Here is a 23,069-nt window from a genome sequence, read left to right on the forward strand (position 1 = left end):
CAGAAGGAAGAGTTACCGTGCACCAAGAACTTGATCATGTGATTTTGCTGATCTCAATCATCGGCGTGTCCTGCCATCTGGGCAGTGTGTCATAGAGGAGTTTCAGCCTCCCCTAGTAATGTGCACCTGACTTTTTGAGGGTTTTCCTTCAATTAAAATCAGGTGGTAACAATGACCAGGGATGGATTGCCTCTTTCTAGTACAAAGTTCTATCGACGATTCTAGTGAAGTGAATGGTTAGTTGTATACTTATTGGTTGCTTTCTTATGCACTCTTTACCATAAGGACCCAGCGTGGGTTACAACAACAGAAGATACAATTATAAAGATACAAATCAAAATGCTTTAAAATGCTTTAAAAAGATACAAAGATACAATCAAAATGCTTTAAAAATTGTTCCAAATGGAAGAGAGCTCCAATTTATACAGCTGCAACCTCAGTTCCTGAATGCTCACATATAAGCGATATGCCTTTGGAACCTTCAAACAGTGCAATTGTAGCGTACCCAACTCTCACGCTTTGGGTATTTCTCCCTTGAAGTGCAACTTTCCTCACTTCTTGTCACCTGGAACTATCCCAAATGCACCCTCTTATCAGTACTGTTACATATGTAAAAACAACAACTGCATTTGGGAGCACTTGCAAGTTATTAAAAATTAGGCCATGTTTTCCTTTGCCTCTTATCCCATTTAGTACCAGCACTTTGATTACAGCCATATTGCCCCAAAGCTGCACCTGCTACAACCTGGTATGCTTGATGCCTGGCCCAGTTAACAACTTACTCCAGCTCACCTTCTTTCCCTTTTCATTGCATTTCCATTTTAACATCTTGCTTCCCTCTTCATCTTCTTCTATATTGTTCCTCAGCTTCCTGCTTTTGTGTCTGAAAACAGAAGACTGACTTTTCAGTAACCTCTGCAGAAGCCCAAGACAAATGACATTATTTAATGATTAGAATAGCTTCTTTTCTTCCCGTTTTGTACCACCAAAATGCATAACATGTGCTTTTCAAAACTTTACCATTTTCTTATTTTAGCTCCGTTTTTTCCTCATTTTCTTTCACTGTTTACAGGTTATAATGAAAAATCTTAAATAAATTACTCATGAGGAGTGTGCTGTCAAGATAATATTGAAATATTATTGGTGGCTACCCCACAATGATGAAATCTTTGGCTCTGGAGGTTTGCCAAAAGTTGAGCAGGAGTATTTTCTAGGAACTATGGTTGCAATAATCACCATACTTTTAAGATACACACCCTACACAAATAATATTGAGAACAGTAATTTGTTAAGGCTACTGGGAATCTGTGGGGGTGAATTACACATCCCATGATTCTTGGGGAGGGGGGACAACTGTGCTTTAAAATCCATGGTTTGTATGCAGCCTAAGCAACCTTTCTGTCTGGACTAGCATTTGGCTACTGGAGCTGAAGCTGTTAGTATTTTACTGACTATATTGTATATACTTGGTGTCTTAACTGCTTTTTGGAATGCTTCTTCTCTTCAGTTTGCAAGATAGTGTGGGGTACAAATATACACACACACCAGAATTTATATTATCTTTTTCTGCTCTTCTGAGAAAACTGAGAGTTGGCAAACCATCATTTACAGGTTACATTGTTCCATTGTTACTGCCAAGTAGAGTAACCTACCTGGTCTAACTATACAAGTTCTGAAGTAGTGAATTTGGCAATAAACTAATTAAAAAGTACACAAAGAATAGAACTTGTAAATGCTTTCTTCCTGCAAATACTGGGTTGTTTCTGAAGTATTTCAGCTGTTAGTTTAAAAGGATTATTCATAAGTCATTTTTACTAATGTAAATAACTTTAGATGTGTTTTGTGGATATTCATATATCCATAAAATTGCATGTGTTGCTGTTGTTAAAAAAAATAAACAATATCCCTAGCTCACTGCAACCACAATTTTAAAATAGGGTGCCTACACTCTTAGGTACTTCCAGATTACAATATCCACATATTTTACTTTGTACCTTGCCCCATCCAATACCAGTCATGGATTTGTTGCTGATTAATAGCTGGGTATATGTACTTTAAAATATTCAGAATGGTTTAATCTTTCCACTGCACAAGGTGGGGGAAGATGTATTCCACAGAGGTGTATGTATTATAGCTGGAACACTGCATAATTCTCATCTGGAAAAACCTTGTCTTGGTAAGGTCCCTACTTTCTCTGTTTCAAAATGCTTCTTGTTAATCTTATCATTTTCTATTGCTAGAAGTTAAGCTAGGATGCTTGTCAATCTTGAGCAGACACTGAAAACAGGTCTATCAACTGCAGAGGCAGATGACAACTTGAACATTAAAGTTTGCTTCTCAAAACAAGGGCAGGCAGGGAACACTGTCAGTTGAGAGAACCTCTGGAGTTATGTTGGGGAGAAAGCATTTAAGTAGCCCTCTGTGCAGCTACCCATTTGCCATATGCACTGCAAAAGGCAATGTGGTTTCAAAGGCAAAATGCCATGCTTTCAGCAAGGCAACCTGGGTGTCTGCAGTAATGAACGAAACAGGGGGAAATGTTTGCACAGCATGGAATAGCATCCTTATGTTTCTTTCCAGTCCGTGACATTCCTCTTTTCTTTTTTTTCTTTTCTTTTAGTTTTGTGTTAAAAGATAAAATCTTGAAAAGAGATACAAATTAGCTTTGCTAAAGAAACTTCTCTGGGAGGGAGGAAAATGAAGAAGCCATAGAAGAAATGTTTTCTTTGTCTCAATTCTTGCTTCGCAGCCATGACTGACTAGTTGAATTGTGACCTAACATGAATAAAAAGGCTTGAATCACTAGTATAAAGTTTTGGTTTTCCAAACATGGGTTTTGTTGGTTGTTGCCAGTGATGAAGATACACCATTGAACGGCTGACTTATTGTTAGATAGTCTGACAAGCTAGATCCTTTTGCATCAGAATGGAAAAAGAATTAAATAGTAATCCTAAAATATGTAAGCAGCAGTTCTACATTTTCACTGATGGCTATAAGCAAACTAGAACTTCTTAATCTGAAAACACTGGCATTAGGCCACTGGTTAAATTCCTCATACTTAAGGAAAATCCCAGGTGACTGTCTGAACTCTATTGAACCAGGAGAAGGGTAGTGGAACTGTGCCAAACATCTTGCCCTCATAAATGGAACATATAAAACTGTATCATTTTCTTGAGAAATAGCACTCCTTTAAATGTGAAAAATATTAGCAAAATAGAAGGCTGTGCATACTCTAGACTAAAACAAAAAACAAATCCAAAATTTGCATGAAACCAAATTGTGTTACTCCCACAAATGATACAAATCGTTTATTTGTTTGCTTTGTGTAATTTATTTTGCTTTTACATGTGAGAGGAAGGAACTGTACAAAACACTTCATTGTGTAGCTTGCAATCCTGTTCTCTTTGGTTGGGACATCAAAAGTTAATGCTGGGACATATGCTTTGCATGCAGAAGGTCCCGGCTTCTCCATTATTATTTTTTAAAGTTGTTGTTTTAACAGGCGCCATGAGAAAACCTCTCTTTTTCTGATACCATGGAAAGTCACTACCACCAAGAGTACACAATGCTGGGCTACATGGACTAAGGCAAACTTCAGATGCAGTACCCCTAGCTTCATCAACCATTTATCTGAACTGGTTAAGTCAGCTGTTCATGTTCATATCCTCTAATATAACCCTCCCCAACTTGGTGCCCTCTAGATGTCTGGGACTCCAACTCCCATCGGGCCGAGTCAAAATGTCCAAGGGTCACTTGAGTTCACAACATCTGAAGGAAACCAGGTTGGGAAACACAGCTCCTACTATTCTTCCACAGAATAGTTGTTTTCCCCCAAACACAACACAAGCAGGTAGCCAAGAACAAATCCTGGCTTCTACTGGTGGCTTGTTTGGTTGAAACAGACCGGAAGCCTGGGTTCACATCGGTGGGTGCACCCGTGAGGGGGGGGGCAAGGCACGGAGGGCACCCTCCCTTGCAGCACAGTTCAGGGTAGGAGAGGGGTAGGGAAGCTGCTGCCCACTATCCTCCTGCTCTCTGCCACCAGGTCAGGCCACGCACAAGTATCGCAGTCAAGGCACAGCTCCTTCTGGCACAGAGCCAGGCTCTGATGAAGGAGCCTGCGGTGGGGGCACCTGTTTGCTCCCCCTCTCAAAATTGTGCTTGGGGCCATGACTCCCACAGCATCCCCCACGCTACACCTCTGGTTCACATGCCAGTCTGTGGCTTGTTTGAACAGCACACACAAACTTCCTGTTCATTGACAATAAATTGAAGTTTATGGTTTAAAGTCACATGAAAACTGGGGCAGAGTAATACTTCTCACTGTGGTGGTTATAATTATTAATGTGGAACCCACTTAATAATAGTGGAGACTTACCTAGGTAAAGTAAGGTGTAGTCTTTATTCATGAACCAAAGACTAGTACAAGCCGAAGTTACCATAAAACCCACTAAACTACCTTAAGTGGAAGCTAAACCATTTTTTTAACATTATGAAGAAACATGCTGCCATATATTACCAGTTAGTGATCTTTGGAGTCTTTACTTTTAACTTCAACAATGCAACACTGGAATTTTTAGTCATCTTTATATTCCTTATTCTTTTAAACTACACCCACTCAATGCTGTAACAAATACAGATTGTGTGTAGTCTGTCCAGGACAGTGGGAGGGAAACGAAGAGGTATATCTGTGCTATGATGCATCTCAGCAACGTGACTGACATTAATAGAGCAGTGACTGATTTAAATGGAAGTGAAATTAATATCTGGACGTTTTTTGCTAATTGATTTCATATATTAACTGTTAATTAACCTCTTGAATGGATAAGCCAGATAAACATATGTAACATGAAGACTATTATTGGGCATTTAGCAGAGTCCTAATTGAAGCTACTTGGTATTAAACAAGTTCTCAATGTAGCTGTACTTTTTACGAAGCCTACTCTGAGGAGAAAGGCAGTACAAAGAGAAGGCAGGGGGAAAGTGACACAAAACATCAAGGGCCATTTTAAAGCCAAGACAGCTTAATTTAGGGTCAACATTTAACATTACATTTTTCCTACATGGAAAATGCTTCACTGTAAAACAAACTAGGTGGGAAACCAGCAGCCATGTTTCCTGTTTCACATATAATGGCAGGCCGGTGGTGAAGTTTAATTGTAGTATCAGAGAGGTACAAAGGTGAAACTGTCCTCGTGGCAATCCACCTCCCAGTCCCGTCCCAACAGCCTGGCTCACTTCTGGTATTGGAACAAATCTGAGGGCTAAAGTGTTTAGGTGACAGACCATGAAAAGGTAATAAAAAGGAAGTGCTCATACTGCACAGCACATCTGAGGTAAAAAATCACACCCCCTTCCCCAGGGAAGACACATAAACAACAACTGTGACTGCCACATCATACCCAGTTTGGTCCCAAGTCAAATGTGTGCATTGCTACATGTATATATGACTGTGTGTACAGACTATGTGAGAACTCACAGCCAGTTCTAGATGTTCCTGTGTATGAAGCCTATAAACACCATGTCTGATCCTAACACACGAAGAGCGCAGCAGCAGTTTCATGCTGATTCTTCAGGGAAAGTGTTTTCTGTAATGTGTGAAGCAATCTGTGTATTGGTAACTTATAAATGTCGCTAATGGGTCTAAGCCAAGGCAAAACAGCAGCAAGGGAACCATTTCCTACAAAATTATTCCTTTTCATAGAAGCAGCTGAAAGCAACAGAAGCTAATGTAGGTAGAAACTTTAAATTCCTTTGACAATCACCAATGTTGTCTTTTCGTGGATATACTTTGTGAATTACTTCAGAAATAAGTTACCCCAAAACAGTTACTGTATCAAGTTTGGGAAAAGAGAACAGACATTTCTTTCCTGCAAAGACCATGTATCACACTTGTTGCAATTAGAATTGCTTCCTAAGACTTGGTTATAATTAACACATGAATGTTAATGAACCATAGCCTCTGCTTAGGCTTCTTGTGGTGATGTTGATGTTATCCTCAGTTTCCTGTCTGAGCTGAGCTACAGGACTGGTGGGACATCTTTATGCTTCGCCACTACCCATGCTCTGGTTCAGAATCTGAAACAGAAATAATGAAAAGCAGAATCAAAAGTTGGGAACTGGAACAGGATGGATATATCAGCATGCACTAGACTTGCTTAAATTAAGTCACTCCTGATTTTGTTTTTTTGTTTTTGTTTTTTGGTGACTAAAAAGGTTATTGGCAGTGTTTCAATATACTGCTTCACTGCAGAGAAAAAGTGCTTGGGTATAAGTAGAAGGGGTGCCAACTTGAATAAAATATTAGGGGAGGCAAGTAAGCCCCATCCCACATAATCAAATGCCCAAAATGCCAGTTGTTGTTACAGGGGATGGGATTCCACAGAAGCAGCACAACTAAAGAGAAGGTCCTTCAATATACAGTGGTACCTCGGGTTACAGACGCTTCAGGTTACAGACTCCGCTAACCCAGAAATAGTACCTCAGGTTAAGAACCTTGCTTCAGGATGAGAACAGAAATCGTGAGCAGCGGCACAGCAGCAGTGGGAGGCCCCATTAGCTAAAGTGGTGCTTCAGGTTAAGAACAGTTTCAGGTTCTTAATCCAGAACGAATTAAGTTCTTAACCCAAGGTACCACTGTATATTTAATGCGTTTTACAGTTAAGGAATGTCTACAAAACCAATTGTACAAGTCATAGAACCAAAGGAAAAGCAAATGACACCCTGGGCACCATTTTTACATGAAAAGTAGCATTGGTTTCTAACCCCCATTAGCCCCAGCCAACATGGCAAATGACCACATATGATAGGGGATGAAGACCTGCAATTTCTGGATAAGTAAGATTTTTACCTCTTTACTCAGCACTTGTAGTCTGCTCAGAATTGGCTTTTGCATAACTCAGAGGCAGATTGAGACCCACCATTGGGCCTACGATACTCAACCATGAAATAATATAGTTTGTATTCCTACAAAGCAAAAAGAAAATAGCTTTTTTTACACTCTAGCTGTCTTTAAAAGCTTGGATATCATTTTAAATGGCTACCAATTTTTTAAAAATTGATACAACATTGCACACATCATTACTATGGAGGAGGGGGAAATCCCAAAATGCCCTAAACGGAAGTTCTGACATTCCAAGTTTTGTGTAACAATAATCTGAAACCGCCAACTTTAAGGTCGTAAAAATCCAGAAACAATGATTTTCTTTATAAACAAAGCATATCTATACATAATAAAAGCTACAACCAAAGAAAGGAAACAAAGAGCAACACAATGAACTGTCAATGAAACATCTCAACAGATCTAAAAAACATACTCCCAAATCAAATCTACTAAAGCTCTGAAGCTAGGTCTAGCATAAAGCCTGTTTAAACAAGAACATTTTACACGATCTTCTGAAGACCTGCAAGGTTGGGTTCAGTGGGTACAGCATTGCAAAATATTAGCATATTCTAAGCAGAGTCCCTCTAAATCACTGAAGTAATTAGGGAAAGGGTATCTCGAGTTCCAAATCATGGAAGCTAGAAGATCAGACCTTGCTTGTAATCTTGTCTCCCATCACACATTTATCTTTGAAACCATGCAGTCGAACAATTCTTTTGAAGAAGAAAAAATGAAAACACAAATTCTCAGAATTCCCTGGGTCATACATGAGTAGCCAGAGGCCATAAGAAGCCCCCGGAGATTATATTTTCCACTCAAGTCTTTTAATCATAGAAATTCCAGAGGAGCCTAGTCCACACATTAATAACAAAGAAGACCAAGTAAATATTATGAACATGAAATTTGAGAAACACCTCCTAAAATGTCCAAGGACTATCCAGCAACACCCCCAGGTTTATTACAGTATAAGATAAAGAAGAAGTTTAAAGAATTGTGCCTTATTTTTAACCTGAGTTTGTCTGGCTACAACAGTACACTTTTACTTGGTTATTTAGGGTGAATATGAGAACCTAATAAACCTCACACGGATACTACTTGCCTGTTTTGTTTATACGAACTGGATAACACCGCAGACATAAATTCATTTGTCCGGCAAGGATGAAGAACAAAGAAAGGCTGTCCAAGCAATGGATGCTCCTGAAAAAGATCAGCCATGCTTATATTATTTATATAGCACTTGCAGTATCCAAAGTAGTTTACAATCATTATTGCATTTGTAATGTTAAGTTCTTAGGGTTCTCATTTTACAGATGAGGAATCGAAGGTTAAGCGATAGCAACTTGCCAAACACCAATAAATCTAAATCTAAGAGTTTAGACTAGGACTTCTAAATCCAAGACCAATATTCTTTCTGATAGATTACACTCATTTATTTATGTGTCATATTCACTTCTCTACAGAAATATTAATAAATGAAACACCCAAGGAAATTAACATTCTTCTTTTTTTTAAAAAAATAAGCATTTTAAACGTAACAACAAAACACAAACAAGTTAGAACAAAAAGGTCCAGTAGATAAAAGCACTAAAAGTGAGAAATCCAAGCATAATCAGACTCCAGCCAGGTTGAAAGTCTGCTGAAACAAAAACATCCTCAAACAGCACTGGAATAGCATCATAGTGATGATGGTAAGCTAGGTCTTCCAAGGCAAAGAGTTCCACAATAACAGAGAAGGCACTTTTACACGTTCTTGCCAATGGCACTTTGGATGTATCTCACCAGTTGATCTCACTGAGCAGACAGGAATGTATGGAAGGAGACAGTCCTTTGAGTATCCTCAGTAGACTTTGAACAGTGATCAAAGTGACCTATGTTAAAACTAAATTTATATAATCAAGCTATATTCCAATACAATTTAGCATATTGACACAGGACGAGAGATACCAATTATACAAAGCTATGAATGATGTAAACATTTTTAAAGAAGCACAATAAATTTTATTACTTTATTACTAAAAATGAATTTACACAGTATCAAGCTATCTAAGACCTCTGCTGGGTTCTCTAGGTATGCAGGTTCTCTGTCATTTGTTAATATTTTAGCAGTTCCCAAGTCTAGTATGTACATGCAGAAAGCAGCCTTAGGCCTCAGGGATTCAGTGTGCCAATGACTTATAACTATGTGCAATCACAGTAGTGAATCATCTGGATATTAGGCCAGATGATTAAATAGATAGTCTATATTAAAAATAGTAAGATGAGTACACTTTGAGAACACCCGGAAGATATTTAAGAACACCAGCTCATGTTAGAGTATCACTTTATAAAGACTATACAAAAGAAAATAAGCTATTGGGGAAAACACAAATTAAAGGGATTAAATAAGGGATTAGAATTGCTGGATAAATAAAAACATGTAATCCTTAAAGAACTTATTCTCTTGAAGGTATGGAGAGGGAATTATAGAGGTACCACAAATTCCATGTTTATTTCCGTAATTTGGTCTGTTTCACGCTGGATCCACTGAACTCTTCTACAGCCGTATGAGAGTTGTCTAAGCATATTAGTCACTGTTGGATTTGAATATCAGAATTTGCATTTGGTTCACAACAAGAGTTATTTTTCAATGCATTCCTGCAGTACAACAGTATTCCCTAAGAAGACATTTTGAGGCTACCTTTATGCTCTGCAGTGACCTGCCCCCTCCATACACACACACATCAAATGTAATTATTTTAAACTGGAGCCTAGCATACTAAAAAAAATACATTCCAAACAAATACCAAGAATGTCAAATACAACTACAGTCTAGACCAGCCTCCCAGCACTCCAACCCATGCCATACGGGTGTTTGGGACTAAAACACCCATCAGACCCAGTCAGCACAGCCACCCGGTTAAGGAAGGCTGGAAAGTAAATTATCTGGCCATCTGTAAGATTGAATACTAATGCTTTCTCAAATCACCAACTTACATGTACATTGAAACCAATGAATGTTCTTTCACATTAAAGCACAGCCTACATATGCACTGCTACAGATCTCAATTTACCATCTACACTTTTGTAGACCCAGGACTGATTTCCATGTCTGATTACACAATGAAACAAAATGCAGCAAGTGCCAACATTCAAGACTGACTTGCCAGCCAGAAACTGGAATTCTGCAAACAAGTAATCCCATGTTTAGACCTGAAATACTAAAATGGACTTTGTTGCTAATTTCCCCTTTCCTTTGTATCTCTGTCCTGCCCCAAACAAATCTGCTCCAGAGGATTGAGAACAATTTGGGAAGTAGTGTGGGGAAGATTGTAGGAGAAAGGCAGGATCTGTGGAAAATACTCCATCCCCCTTTTCATTCACATAAATCTTCACTGGATCAAAGAGCCTTTTGTCAACGGAAAGACACAATCGGATACAACCCCAACAGAGCAACATTTACTAATTCAACAAAATTTATGTAGAAGAACACTAAAAATTGTTGAGGCTCCTTTTATTTTAATTCAGAAGACAACCCAAACTACAAATTCATGCAAGGATGCCACCATCTGCTATCCATGCTAGTGAACTGATGCCATTCTGTATTATGAAGTAAATGCCAATCTGAATGAAAATATATTATTTCACTCAGCTGTTAGACTGAATCTGAAATGTATGAAAATACTTCTAGCAAAGACAGATTTCTGAAAAAGACTATGTCCTGAAATTGGCAACAAGAGTTTTATCAATGACAAAAAAGGAGCAAACACAAATTATAACACAGCTAGCAGGTACCTATCCTATCTTCAAACTAAAAAGTCAGCCTGAGAAGCCATGGTGCCATCAATTCTCTCTCCTGGTGGCTTTCCAGTTCCCCTATATAATATATTTATACCTGCCATGTGCTTCTAGATCTCGCCTCTCTCATCTTCCCTCTCTGCTTGTCTCTTCTCTCAAGGACACTGGCTAAGATGCTCTAATATCAGAGAGGCACAAATATTGTGGTCTCACTGGCTTCATTAGCATTACTGATGGGATGCCACAAAGAGAAGCACCTTTGTCCTAGGCAGCTAACAGCTTTGCGGATAATTTCTATAAGGCCTTTGGAACAACCACCTTGTTCCCATTCTTACAGTTAACTCAACTTGCATACAGCTTCTCTGTTTACCCCTGCATACACTTCCTGCCCCTTCCAGCTCTACTGAATTGCAGGTCATAAGCTACTGAGGCAGGTACTTGCCCTCCTACACTCTGTAAAGTTGGAACTCCATCACTGATGAGATGGGTTCTTTTCCCCAATATAGGATGCTTACTGACATACAATACACACTACTTTGTTAGCAGTGTTTTGCTGAAGATACTGAATATTAATTATACACACAAACACCATGATCAGCTTAACCAATAACATGCACGTTCAGATTTTTGTTAGAATTCCTGATTTTCCATCTAGACACAAAGCAATTTCACATGCTGAATTTTCACAAAAATGTAACATTAAGACTATTCACACAACAAAAAATTATATAATCTCCTTAGTAGTACAGTATGTATATTTAGATACTATGTTGTTGTTGTTTTAACATGTTGTTGTTAATCTAATTCTATGCTACCAACAGTCAGAACACTGTTGCACTAAAACAATGAACTGACAACCTTTCCCCAAACATTTTCTTTGACCTACATCTTGAGTATCTGTACCCAGCATACTGTCTTTATCTTGTTTCATCAGATAATGGCTCTGATATAATGAAGGTCATCCTGCTATTATACACCATTTTCTGTGTCAAGGATATTGCATTTTCCCACAGTTCAAACTAAATATATTGTTGCTGGGAAAATAAGATTTTCTCCTGAACTAGCAGGGTCGCTGGAATGTGGAATGCTGTCTAGAAAAGGATGGAACAAAAATCACAGAAATCTATTGGATAGTGTGCATGACATCAATGGTATTAAATAACAACAGTGCGTCCCTACCTATGCACACATTCCAGTTATGTCTTGCCCATGTCTTGTTGTGCTGTGAATATGAACACATCAACTCTTCTTCAAGTTGTTTCTCTCCCCCCCCCCCATTCACACACATACACACCTACCTACCTTAAGACTTCCCCTTGCGATTTTGTCAGTTATTGTCAATTATTGTCAATCACTCCTGAAGGAGTGGGTTCAAAGTCTTGGGGTCAATTATTGTCCCCCAATTGTATGTTCAAAGTCTTGGGGTCAATTACTGTCAATTGCCCCTGAAGGAGTAGGTTCAATCCAGCTCTGTAAAGTGACATGCCCAGGTGACCTGAGTGCCTTTTATGAGCTCTCGTTCAGTGGCGTAGCATGGGGGGTGCAGGGGGGGCCGGCCACACCGGGCGCAACATCTGGGGGTTAGGGTTAGGGGGCGCAAATCCACGGGTTAGGGGGTGCAAATTACTTGCCTTGCCCCGGGTGCTGACAACCCACGCTACACCAATGCTCTCGTTGATTTTTATTTTAAAAAAAACTAGTTATGGCCATTTTTGGACTGCAACACCATGAACTGACAATCTCCAGATTGTATTGTTGCAATGCATTCTGTGTGGGGCTGCCCCTGAGGCTGGCCTGGAAGCTGCAGCTAGCGCAAAATGCAGCAACTTGACCGCTCACTGGGGCAGAATACTGCCACCATGTTACGCCACCACTAAAAGAATTGCACTGGCAACCAATTAGCTACCAGGCTAAGTATAAGGTGTTGGTACTGGTGTACAAAGGCCTATACAGTTTAAGACCCAGTCTAGATATCTAGTTATTTAATTATGTATCACATTTATAGCCCCCCATTTCCCCCAAGGAGCTCAAGGTGCCATACATAGTTCTATTCCTCCCCATTTTATCCTCACAACAACCTGAGAGTTGAGTTAGTGGCTCACTGCCACCCAGTGAGATTCATGGCCAAGTGGAGATTTGAGCCCTGGTTTCCCAGATCCTAGTCAGGCACTCTAATAATTACACCACACTATATGAAGATCACTTAACTACTTATATACTCAAATGATCACTGCACTCTGCAAGAGAGCCCATACAAATGTAGGAATCAGACCTCTAGTATGGAAATACCTGCTTTTTGAAACTCTCTCCTGTTATGTATCAAAGAGCTGGTACCTCTATTATATTTCCGGCACCTATTAAAGAACTTCTTTTTCCAACAACACTTTTAAGTGGAGATTCTTTTCCCAGTCTCTGTATTAGGCTTGAAATTGCTTTTAGATACATTTATACTGTTAAAATTGTTGAATCACTTTGGGATGTTTCACAGGAAATGATTCATAAATGAAATATATTTCAGATCCAGGTAAGTCTTCTCTTTATAGGCTGAGTGATCCCTGTTGTGCACTCTGGAGCACACATCAGACACATCATACAGATAATTTACCTCATTCAGCAGCAAACCTACCCTCCCTTTGGTACATGTAAACATGATTGCCTTTGAATCAAGACTATTCTGAGACAAAAAAAAATGCAGATTTTCACTTTTGACTGACTATATCAATCCCCCAAAGTTGCTACTTTAGTTTACACTCAACACTCGAGTAGTTTGGAAGGAAGCTGTATTTTTCAAACTTTTGTGCTAAGACTTTTATACGATAAGCTCAACCATGTCCTTTTGTTTGTGAGTTGTTAAAAAGTCTGATGTACATCCAAGGTTAAACCAATGAAATGGAGGCACACTAAAGCAAGTTGTGGATAGTTGCCAGTGCAATGAAGGTTATCGAAAGAGTTAGCAGCTCGGGGAATTGATAATGGAAAACTCGCTCCTCGTGTAGTTCCTAGAGCAGTTTCCAAAGCTATTGCTTCCCCTTTCTTTGTCCAAGCCACCAACTGGGATTGAGATATAGAAAATAGTATAGAGACATAGAAAGAGGAATGTATAAACAAAGTAAGAATGCCAAAATACATATGTTGAAAAACTTTCTACTATATGAAGTTTCCTTAATTTTCGTGTCTGGAAATCCTCTCCACAAAGGCGAAGTAGCATTTAGCTTCCAGATGTCAGGCTTATATATCAGTGATGAAAAGAAACATGAATCACACTGAGTTTTGCAAGCACAAACCTATTTAAATGAAAAATCAACTTAGTTTAGTTATAAATTAATCTTTTGTGGGTGAAACTGCTACTGCAGTAGACATTTTCTGATTAATGTGTGTTGGAATTTTGCAGGAGGCAACCTGACATTTACAGGAGCAAAAGCGTCTTCTGGACAGGAACAAAGCATCAAAAAGTGAAAATACTTTTCTGAAACTTAAAGCATTATTTCCCTGCAAAGAATGTGACAGCATCATAGACATGAAACAAAGGGTCTACCAGAATTTCCCCACCACCAACCTACCATGCAAATTGATTTCCAACATTTTCTGTATCATGGATTGTCAGACAGAAGATTCTGCTTGACTCTCTTTTTCAAAAGATCTTATTATGAAGGAAAGCCAGGAAATGCTTAATGACACATTGAACCTAATGATAATTAGTTTTATCTTCTGCTATAGAGCAATTCAGAGCGAAAACAGGAAGATAGCAGCTGTGATATTTTTAAAAAGCTTTTTGTTTTGCAATCTGAAAATAGGAATGCAGTCCTACACTAGGAGTTTGATGGCCCCAAAAGCCATTACATTATGGGGCAAGCTTCTTTTTCCAGCATGTGCAACAGCAGCATTCAATAAAGACAAATCTTTCTGGTTTCAAGTCCCTTATGCTTCTTTTATCATTGACCAAATAAAATGTCATTTCTACTAGATCTCAATGAGAAAAAAATACGAAATACTCTCTTTTCATCCCAAGAGAAAGCAAACCATGCCTAAGTTCTAGCACTGACAAAACAAAACTTTCAGCCTGTGTTATACAACTTTAGGCACACAGTGAGATAATGCCTAAAATAATATGTGAAATATTATCCATGTCAAATTTCAATTAACAACGAATGTCACTTTTGGGCATTACAGCAAGGTAATTAGTTCTGGATAGCTGGTACTGTGTGTTTTACTTCCCTTCCCCCAAACAGCAGGTATTTTGTTGTTGGTACATTTCCTGTAACAGCACCATTTATTTTCCCTGTCATAACTGGAGCTCCTCCAGTAGTAATGGCTTCTATTTTCTCTAGTGCTACATTAAACTGCCTTGGAGCATCCATCATAGCCTTTATGGGCTCTCCATTTCTCCTATAGTGGAAAGGGATTGTTGTCCAAAACATCCTCTGTCACATCCAGTTTGCATGATATAGCTTTGATGAAAATCATTCATAGAGGGATGTCAAGACTTTTATCAAGGGCAGCAGAAAGCGTTTGTAACTGAACATTTTTTTCAATACCACCTGAGACTTCAGCCATTCTTCAGACTAAGAGGAGGAAATAATAATAAACTTTACTTCCTGAAAACTCTGAGAAAAGGATGATTGACATGCAATTAAAATGCACAGGTTTGTGTCCAGTGCTCTGCCATCCAGATAGACATTGGACTAGTGAAGGTTGAAATGAACTAATTCATGGACTACAGCAGCCATACCCAATCTGGTGCCCATCAGATGTTTTGGTCCTTATCATTGGTCCTGTTGACTAGGGTTGCTAAGAATTTAAGTCCAACATCTGGAGGGCCCAGGTAGGGAAAAGCTGGGCTATAAAGACTAGATGCGCCCGACCACCAAAACATCCCTCTGCAGATATTCCCTCAAACCCGCACCAACACATCATTCTAGAACCCATATATACAATTTGATACATTTTTGCTTAAGGTATGCCACTCAGCTGGGGTCTAAAGAAGCAATCAAATTTTGATTTAGCGTAGGGATTTCAAATAGCAATACTTATGCTCCAAGTAATGTTCCAGGATAGTGATGAGACAAAGTCAGTACAACAATGCTGAGTTCGCAGTGATTGCTGAAGTAGATGGGTAAACAGCAGAACCCCAACAAGAGTCATGTTTGCCTATACATTGCTTAAATAATAAAGATTTCTAAACAATCCCCCCCTTTTTTTAAAAGGAAGTAGACACCCTTAATAAGGCCTCTCTCTGTTCGGATCATGACAGGAAAGGAAATGTTCAATTCCCATTAGTCAGGCTGCCCTGCTGTTACTAGGGGAGAATGCTTCATTTTTTAACCAGAGCCTAGCCTCGCAATACAGCACTCAATCATTTGGAAGCTTGTTTTTGAAAAGAAACTGGAACTCTCACTATTTCAGCCATTACAAAAAAAATAAAATAATAAAAAACTACCAAGTCCAAATCCTTCTGCAATGGGAAATGAAGTGCAAATTAGGAAACTTTATTTTATTTTCTCCATAAACTTATTTTTTAATTACAAATTAGCTTGGTAGCACATTTTTTCTCTTCTTCGAATCAAGAGATTCTGGCAACAGTCCTCTGTTGACTCACTACCTTGCCCTTGTATATGTTCACTGAATCAAATACTGAGGTTTGAAAGAAAGGAACTGTTTAAGTTTTCAAGAAACAAGGCAGCCACAGTCTCAGTGGCTTCCTTCCTTCCATATGGAACAATGTTGTGCACATTGAACAATATTTATAATACTTATTTTGGAGAAAAGCTAAGCGCAGTATAAAGACACAGAATAGAGTGCTTCAATTTAAGGCCACTATATATGGAGCACACATTCCTAAGGAAATTGTTTTGAGAATCCTGCTTTTCAGATAAGACATGTTGAAAATATGAAGCTGCCCTATACTGATTTAAACTACAACTAGCCCAGGATTACCTATTCTGACTGGCAACTCTCCAGGGTCTCAAGTTGATGACTTTTGAAGCTCTCCTCCTGAGCTTATTGTAACTGGAGTTGCAAACTTAAGACCTTGTACATGCAAAACATGTGCTCTGCACTGAGATACAGTCTCTCCTCAGTATTTAACATTATCCTCTATCAAGAAGGAGCTAATGTGGTACCATGTTGGCTATTTCTGTTCTACACTTTATTAGATTTAATAAAATAGAGACGCGTTTCCCTGCTGTGATTGTTGCACCTAGAAAAGTGAGACTAGCAAGACATCACTTGAAATGCTACCGGATAATCAAGTGAAGGCAAATATATCAGAAGCTGCCATAGAACAGTGAGGCCTCTCTCCTCTCTCTCTCTCTCTCTGCCCCCTCCCCAGATTGTAATTCAAATTTATACAATGACAAATTGCCAACTACTCTGTGATGGAGCTTTTGTTCAGCAATAGAAGTCATTTGTTGTTATCTACATGTGCACAGAACTTTAAGGTACCATCATTCCATGTTAGTCTGTTTCAGCAAAAACAATGAGTCTTGGGGCACCTTAAAGACTAACAGATTTATTATGTGATAACCTTTCAAGGACTAGGGAAATGCAACATGGTTATTTTTCAATATTGTAACAAAATGATCTCATCAGGGTCTTCCTGTGAGGTGCTTATGAAACAGTGCCCATCCTTCTTTTCCCACCTTTATTCCCCAGGTTCAAGCAAAAGTGATATTGGATCCAAATCCCATTTTGTATCCAGCAGTGCTTAGTGCGTTGATCTCATATTGCCTATGCACCATATTTGTAAAATGAATATTTATCCATATCAAAATAAATGAGACTGTAAAGAACATGGTCAACTTGCATGGGGAAAGAAGGAAACACTGAGCTATACTCAGTTGCTTGGGGTACCATAAAGCAAGCTGACTATGACCCTCCTTCCCTTCGCTAGTACACGACACTTGGTAAGAAAAAGATTACAACATACAACCTATCTCAGTTTTCTTGCACCTCCAGGAGATACATGTCAGTGGCTATTTTGTTAAAGTGATCAATGCATTTCAGATATTAACACAAAACCCCTGAAAAACTACCTGTATCTAGCATGTACAGAATAATAACTTTCCTCTGTATGTTGGAGTGGCAAACTGGTGCTGCTCCCATAAGTTGCTGGACTGCTAGTAGTCCTAGCCAATTTCACCAATATTCAAGGATGATGGGAGTTATAGTTCTCTGATATCTGTTGACTATAGCCCTGTGGATAAGCCTTAACTGTTACTGGCATTGCCCTTTTCTTTGCCCTCCTGTTTAGTTTTCTGTTCCACTCCTAAGAACAAGGATCTCTCTTCTTAATGGAGAAGCATAATTTGACAACGAAGATGCTGCATAAATTCAACAACAACAACAAAACCCACTATGAAGCACAGTCTATTCAGTTACAGTTTAAGTTTATAACTGATTAAACACTTTTTAAAAAAAAGTTTATACTGGAAAATTGGCAGACTAGTTCTTGTTCTCAGAACTGGCACATCACTCATTCTTTCATGAAAATAAACAGATGACATATTTTTCAATACTTGCCAAAATAAAATTAATTTAGCCATCAACTTTTTAGTATCTTACATGTCATTTTATTAAATGACTCCTTAAAATATGTTCTGAAGTTGTGGGGTTTTTTTAAGGTATAAGAAGACAATCCAACAAGCTGTGTACGGATGGAACAAATGATATTGGAGCAGAATTTGGTATAAACACAACCTGATAAGAGAAAATGTAAGAGTTTAAAAATCTTTCAAAACTGTTTTAGGATGCCTGCAAAATTTAAAAATCCTGTTAAATCAAGAAAAGTTGACACGTTAACAAATATCTTAGGCTGCCACCAGACAGATGATTTCTAGTACTACTAATCACTGCTCTCCCGCTGTAAACTACCAGAATTGCAGAATACTTTCCACACTATCAAGGGGAATGTATTGTGCCCTTATCTGTGTATATATCCTGCTATGTTTCATCATCTAGGCCTGAATGTGTGACACAGATGCTTTGAGTGAAGAAGGCCCAATTCACCTGGGCAATCCTTTTTTAAAGAAAATCTAATAAATCAGAGCCCCCTAAAAAAAACTTTTTAATTAGTGCTAAGCGTTTGCTTCTTTTAAAAAGAGCTGTCCAAGAAATGTGAAAAAATAAAGTTTTTCACTATGGTTTTACAACTCTTTCATTTAAGTGCTAATATTTTAATATAAAAAGGGAAAGGTCTTTAGCAGTAATCTAAAATTCTAAAAAGCAATAAATGTGCTAAAATTGTGACAATTGAAAAGGTAATAGTGAAGGTGTATTAAGCAGCAAAATATTCACCAGCATGGTATGTCACTGCACATATCAAAACCCTACCCAGTTAAAAAGAAGAGTTGTGCTAGGATTGTCTACACCTGAGGATTGTGTTCCTCTTCCATTCATCTTTTTTTTTGGAAAAAAAAAGGTGGCAGGCAGATACCCAGGAAAGGGCTGTTACTCGGACTCTTATTCCAAGTCTCCACACAAATTCAAACACTCATAAACACTTGCGCACCACAGAAAATTCTGTGGTCATATAAAGTGGGGGGAACAAGTAGCTGTGTTTATCCCCTGAAGCAGTAGTAGAATGGAACTTCCATCAAAAGAGCAGAATGGTGTGGCTTTAGACTTCTGGGTGCCAATGACCATCTCTACACCTGAATACTTCCAAACTCTATGTCGGCAGGACTGCCTTATGATGGAAACAAGAACTTTGAGGGCAAAACATGTTCAGCAATAATGGCGCTTATGATCTTCTCTACTGATACTACAAAAGCTTTTCCAGAAGTTCTAGCCAGTGTTCTATAGCAACTGTTGATATAGCTCAAAGAAATTTCACAGGAAAAAAAATTAGCAGCCTTCTGTTAAACTATACTGAATGCAACCTCTTCTGTTTAACAGAATTCTCGAATATGTCTAAGAATAGCTACCCACACATGAGTCAAGTATTAAGGTATAAAACCTCCCTACAACAATGTCACTTTGCTGTGCCTCAGCACCACTACATCAAAGCCCTCCAGAAACAGTTAAGAATCTCTTTAAGAAAAAAATTCACACCATTAACATACTTGGTCATTTTAGAAATAATGTTTATTGATTTTTGTGTTAAAACTGCCATAAATTAAGTGATGCAATGGACAGAATTACTGCTGTACTATAAAGAAAATGTCTTTTGGGTTCTTAACCACACAATGAAAAGAATAACAGCTGGATTAATGTAAAAATAGTGCAACTTGATGCTGATATTGCAGAGGTGTGGACAAGATGGTACCTGTTCACATGAAAGACATGACACAGCACTGAAATATCTTCAGAGTTCGTAGAGAGGGAACTAAGCCTACAATGATGTGGTTCAAAGGAAGAGAACTTTTGCAACCCTGGTGGCAGAATCCAGTTGATTCCTCCTGCTCCATTTAAGCATTGCAGCTACTGCACAGGGTAAGAGTTACATTGAAAGAATTAGAGAACAGAAAAAGGGTTCTATAAATCCCTTTAACACAGCTTACCAGTAGAACCATCCAACAGAAGTCTAAACACCATCAAATATAAACTGTGTATCTATTTTTTCTTTTCCATTGCTACTTCAATTATTATGCTATTTGCAATGCATAATGCAAAATACTTTCAGCCAAAGTATTTGGATGTATGCCACTGAAACCTACACATTATGGACTAAATCACATTTGAGTCCATGTACTTCAGCTTAACTAGATCAGGCAATATAAAAAGTGATTCTGCTTGGAATTATATACGCTCAACAGATCTGTTAAATCATTTAGAAAAATCACTTGTTAGACATAATCCTTTTGTACAATCAATTTTAAGGATCATAAGGTGCTTTAAAAGCTAATTCTAACAATTATTATACATATTGTTCATACAAGTAGAGGCTATCATAAACTTAGGGGTATTGGTGATTCTAGCTACTTTCAAATGAGAACGAACTATGGTGAATCTTAATGGTTGATTTAAAACAAGCCAGCATCATAAACCACGCATGTATGGTTGACATACATACAAGAAAATTGGGAGTTTCTGGGGTGAAATAATTATACATACTCATCTGGTATACTTGCCTAAGCTGGTGAAGTATACACCACACAAAAGGACTCAAAGTGATAGAAATGCAAACCCATTTCGTAAAGGAAATATAACCCTATCTAACATTGGAACATTAGAACACACCACTTCCTTAGACAGACAGACTACCTATCCACAAATACTTCCATCTAGAACAAACATTTGATGCCACCACCAAATTCTCACTAAAATGCTACCTTATAGGTTGCTTATACCTGTGACCACCTGAGAGTACCCTGGTATGAATTAGAAGAATATATACAGGACTGCAGAAATTCATGTTCTTAGAGGCTCAAAAGAAGGCTACCAAGATCACATAATCCACAGTCCTTAAACTTGGGCTATAATCCTAAACACCCTTACTTTTCAGAATGTACCCATGAAGTTAGGGATATATATTTCCAAGTATTAGCCTGGACTATCATCCAGGTTGTGTATGTATTTCTTTTCTTTTTATTTCATTTTTTTAAACAACACTTAAAACAAACAATGTAGAATAAAAATAAAAAGCGAAAATGTGGGGGGAAAGGGAAAAAAGGAAGGTATATTATAAACCTATAATAATTAACTATTACACAATACAGTTCCATTTGCACCTATCTTATATAACCAGCTTGTGTGTCTGATTCACATACTGTATTATTTCTATGCAACTGAGGACACATATAAGTGTAAGGATAATCACACTGAAGGAATTCAATAGTCTTGTCAAAGATGTGAAATGGTTCTATGATTCTATATTTTTTTTCTTGGCAACTTGATGATTTAAAGGCTCAAGCTGTTCATTCTCATTAGCTTACTCAACCACTAGCTTTGTGTATTCAATTATATATCCCATTATTGATTAAGCCTTAGTGAGTATGAGCTCATTTGCTCAGAACTCTATTTACTCAAGGAAAAGTTTATTACAACTATTCTTAGGTGTAGAAGCCAGGGGTACCGGGGCATTTATTCTGTATCTATTTACGTGAAAGTGAATGAAAAAGAAATCAAATAGGTTTTCTAGTTGCCAAATGAAAGCAGACATATTTTGTATTTTTATTGTATTATTATTTATTACATTATTGTAAATTGTAACCACAGAAATCTCTTTTACAAAGGCTGGATTATCTAGAATTAGTTTTAATTTACATCTAAGTTTTTTATTATCTGAATAGTTTCTGAATCTGTGTAGAGCAAATTGGTGATTTCAGCTCATAAATATAGATACCTCATGGTGCCTCTCTCTCTTCAAAACTCCGCTGATCCGTTTTGACAACACATTACAATGCTAAACATGTGTCAAATTGGTTACCGCCTATATCACGGTGAACACTTGACATAATTAAGAGATGCCTTCCTCAAATCAACTGTTTTTATTTTATTCAGCATATTTTCAATTCTGCATCTTCCATATCCCCACCCTCAAGGTAATATTCATTTCGAGGTTACCCATCTTATAAATTCCCTATGAACTCTGTCTCTTCTCCCTATGCTTCTTAATAGTGGCAATTCAATTGCGCCACCACAGCAGCTAGCGCATGCTGGAATAACCTCAACCAAGCTTATTTGTGCACTATCAGGCACCAAGCAAAGAAAGCAATGGGAGAATACCAAACCATGCAGAATGTTGAAGCACTTCCAGAAACTTCCCCAATGCCTATGGCAGCACCATCAATTTCCACCAATCATAGAGAAGTATTTTCTCCACACTGAGAAAATACAACCACCCCCTACACAAAGTTCAAGAGGAAGTTTTCCAAGTCAAAGAATAGGCAAGAGTTAAAAGCACCTGATTTTAGCATTCAAGCACTTTTGACAGGATGTGATTAAACTCAGCAAGGAGAATTTCTCCCCCCCCCCCCTTACTTGTGATAAAGCCTGCTGTAGACTCCCTTCCAAGACAGGCTTTTCAGAGGCAAATGAGAGGAAGGGGGGTGAGAAGGAAGCTCATTAAGGATTATACCTTTTACCCTACGTTTGAATCAATGTCTCTCCAATCTTTCCAACAAAGTCCTTTAAATATGTCTATGGTTGCTTCCAGATGACTTGCTAACTGAACATTTATCCTGATTTGTTTGCACAAATGTGAGGGATGTTCTTTGAAGTCAACTGTCTGTTGAACTGATTTTTGTTTCTGGGGAGGTTATATGACATTGTGTTGACATTGTGCTGAGTAATTATCCACACTTTACAGTGTGTTGCCCCATCATTTTCCTTACTGAAGAAGAAAAGATCCAAGTTGGGGGGGGGTGTTAGTTGCGCAAGCTTGCAAAATTCACCAACTGCGCAACTTGAACGTGCTGCTATATAACTGAATCCCATTCACAAAACATTACAGTCTGAAAATGCCCTAGTTTCC

At 38.2% G+C, this 23,069-nt stretch overlaps 1 protein-coding gene across 3 annotated transcripts in view; it reads right to left on the bottom strand.

The window, feature by feature from the left end:
- Positions 1 to 3,307: 3,307 nt before the first annotated feature.
- The window catches only part of ATG10 (autophagy related 10), a 92,245-nt gene continuing 72,483 nt past the window's right edge, over positions 3,308 to 23,069 (bottom strand). For all 3 annotated transcript variants that reach the window (XM_083404371.1, XM_083404369.1, XM_083404370.1), the window contains exons 6-8: positions 7,983 to 8,080; positions 6,851 to 6,966; positions 3,308 to 6,078 (exon numbers count right to left, since the gene is read on the bottom strand). In XM_083404371.1, coding sequence (XP_083260497.1) covers positions 6,855 to 6,966; positions 7,983 to 8,080 — 210 coding nt within the window. In that variant the 3' untranslated portion in view covers positions 3,308 to 6,078; positions 6,851 to 6,854. The remainder of the gene's footprint in view (positions 6,079 to 6,850; positions 6,967 to 7,982; positions 8,081 to 23,069) is intronic.

This window comes from Podarcis tiliguerta (assembly GCF_965153285.1).
Source record: "Podarcis tiliguerta genome assembly, chromosome: 11".
Lineage (NCBI taxonomy): Eukaryota > Metazoa > Chordata > Lepidosauria > Squamata > Lacertidae > Podarcis > Podarcis tiliguerta.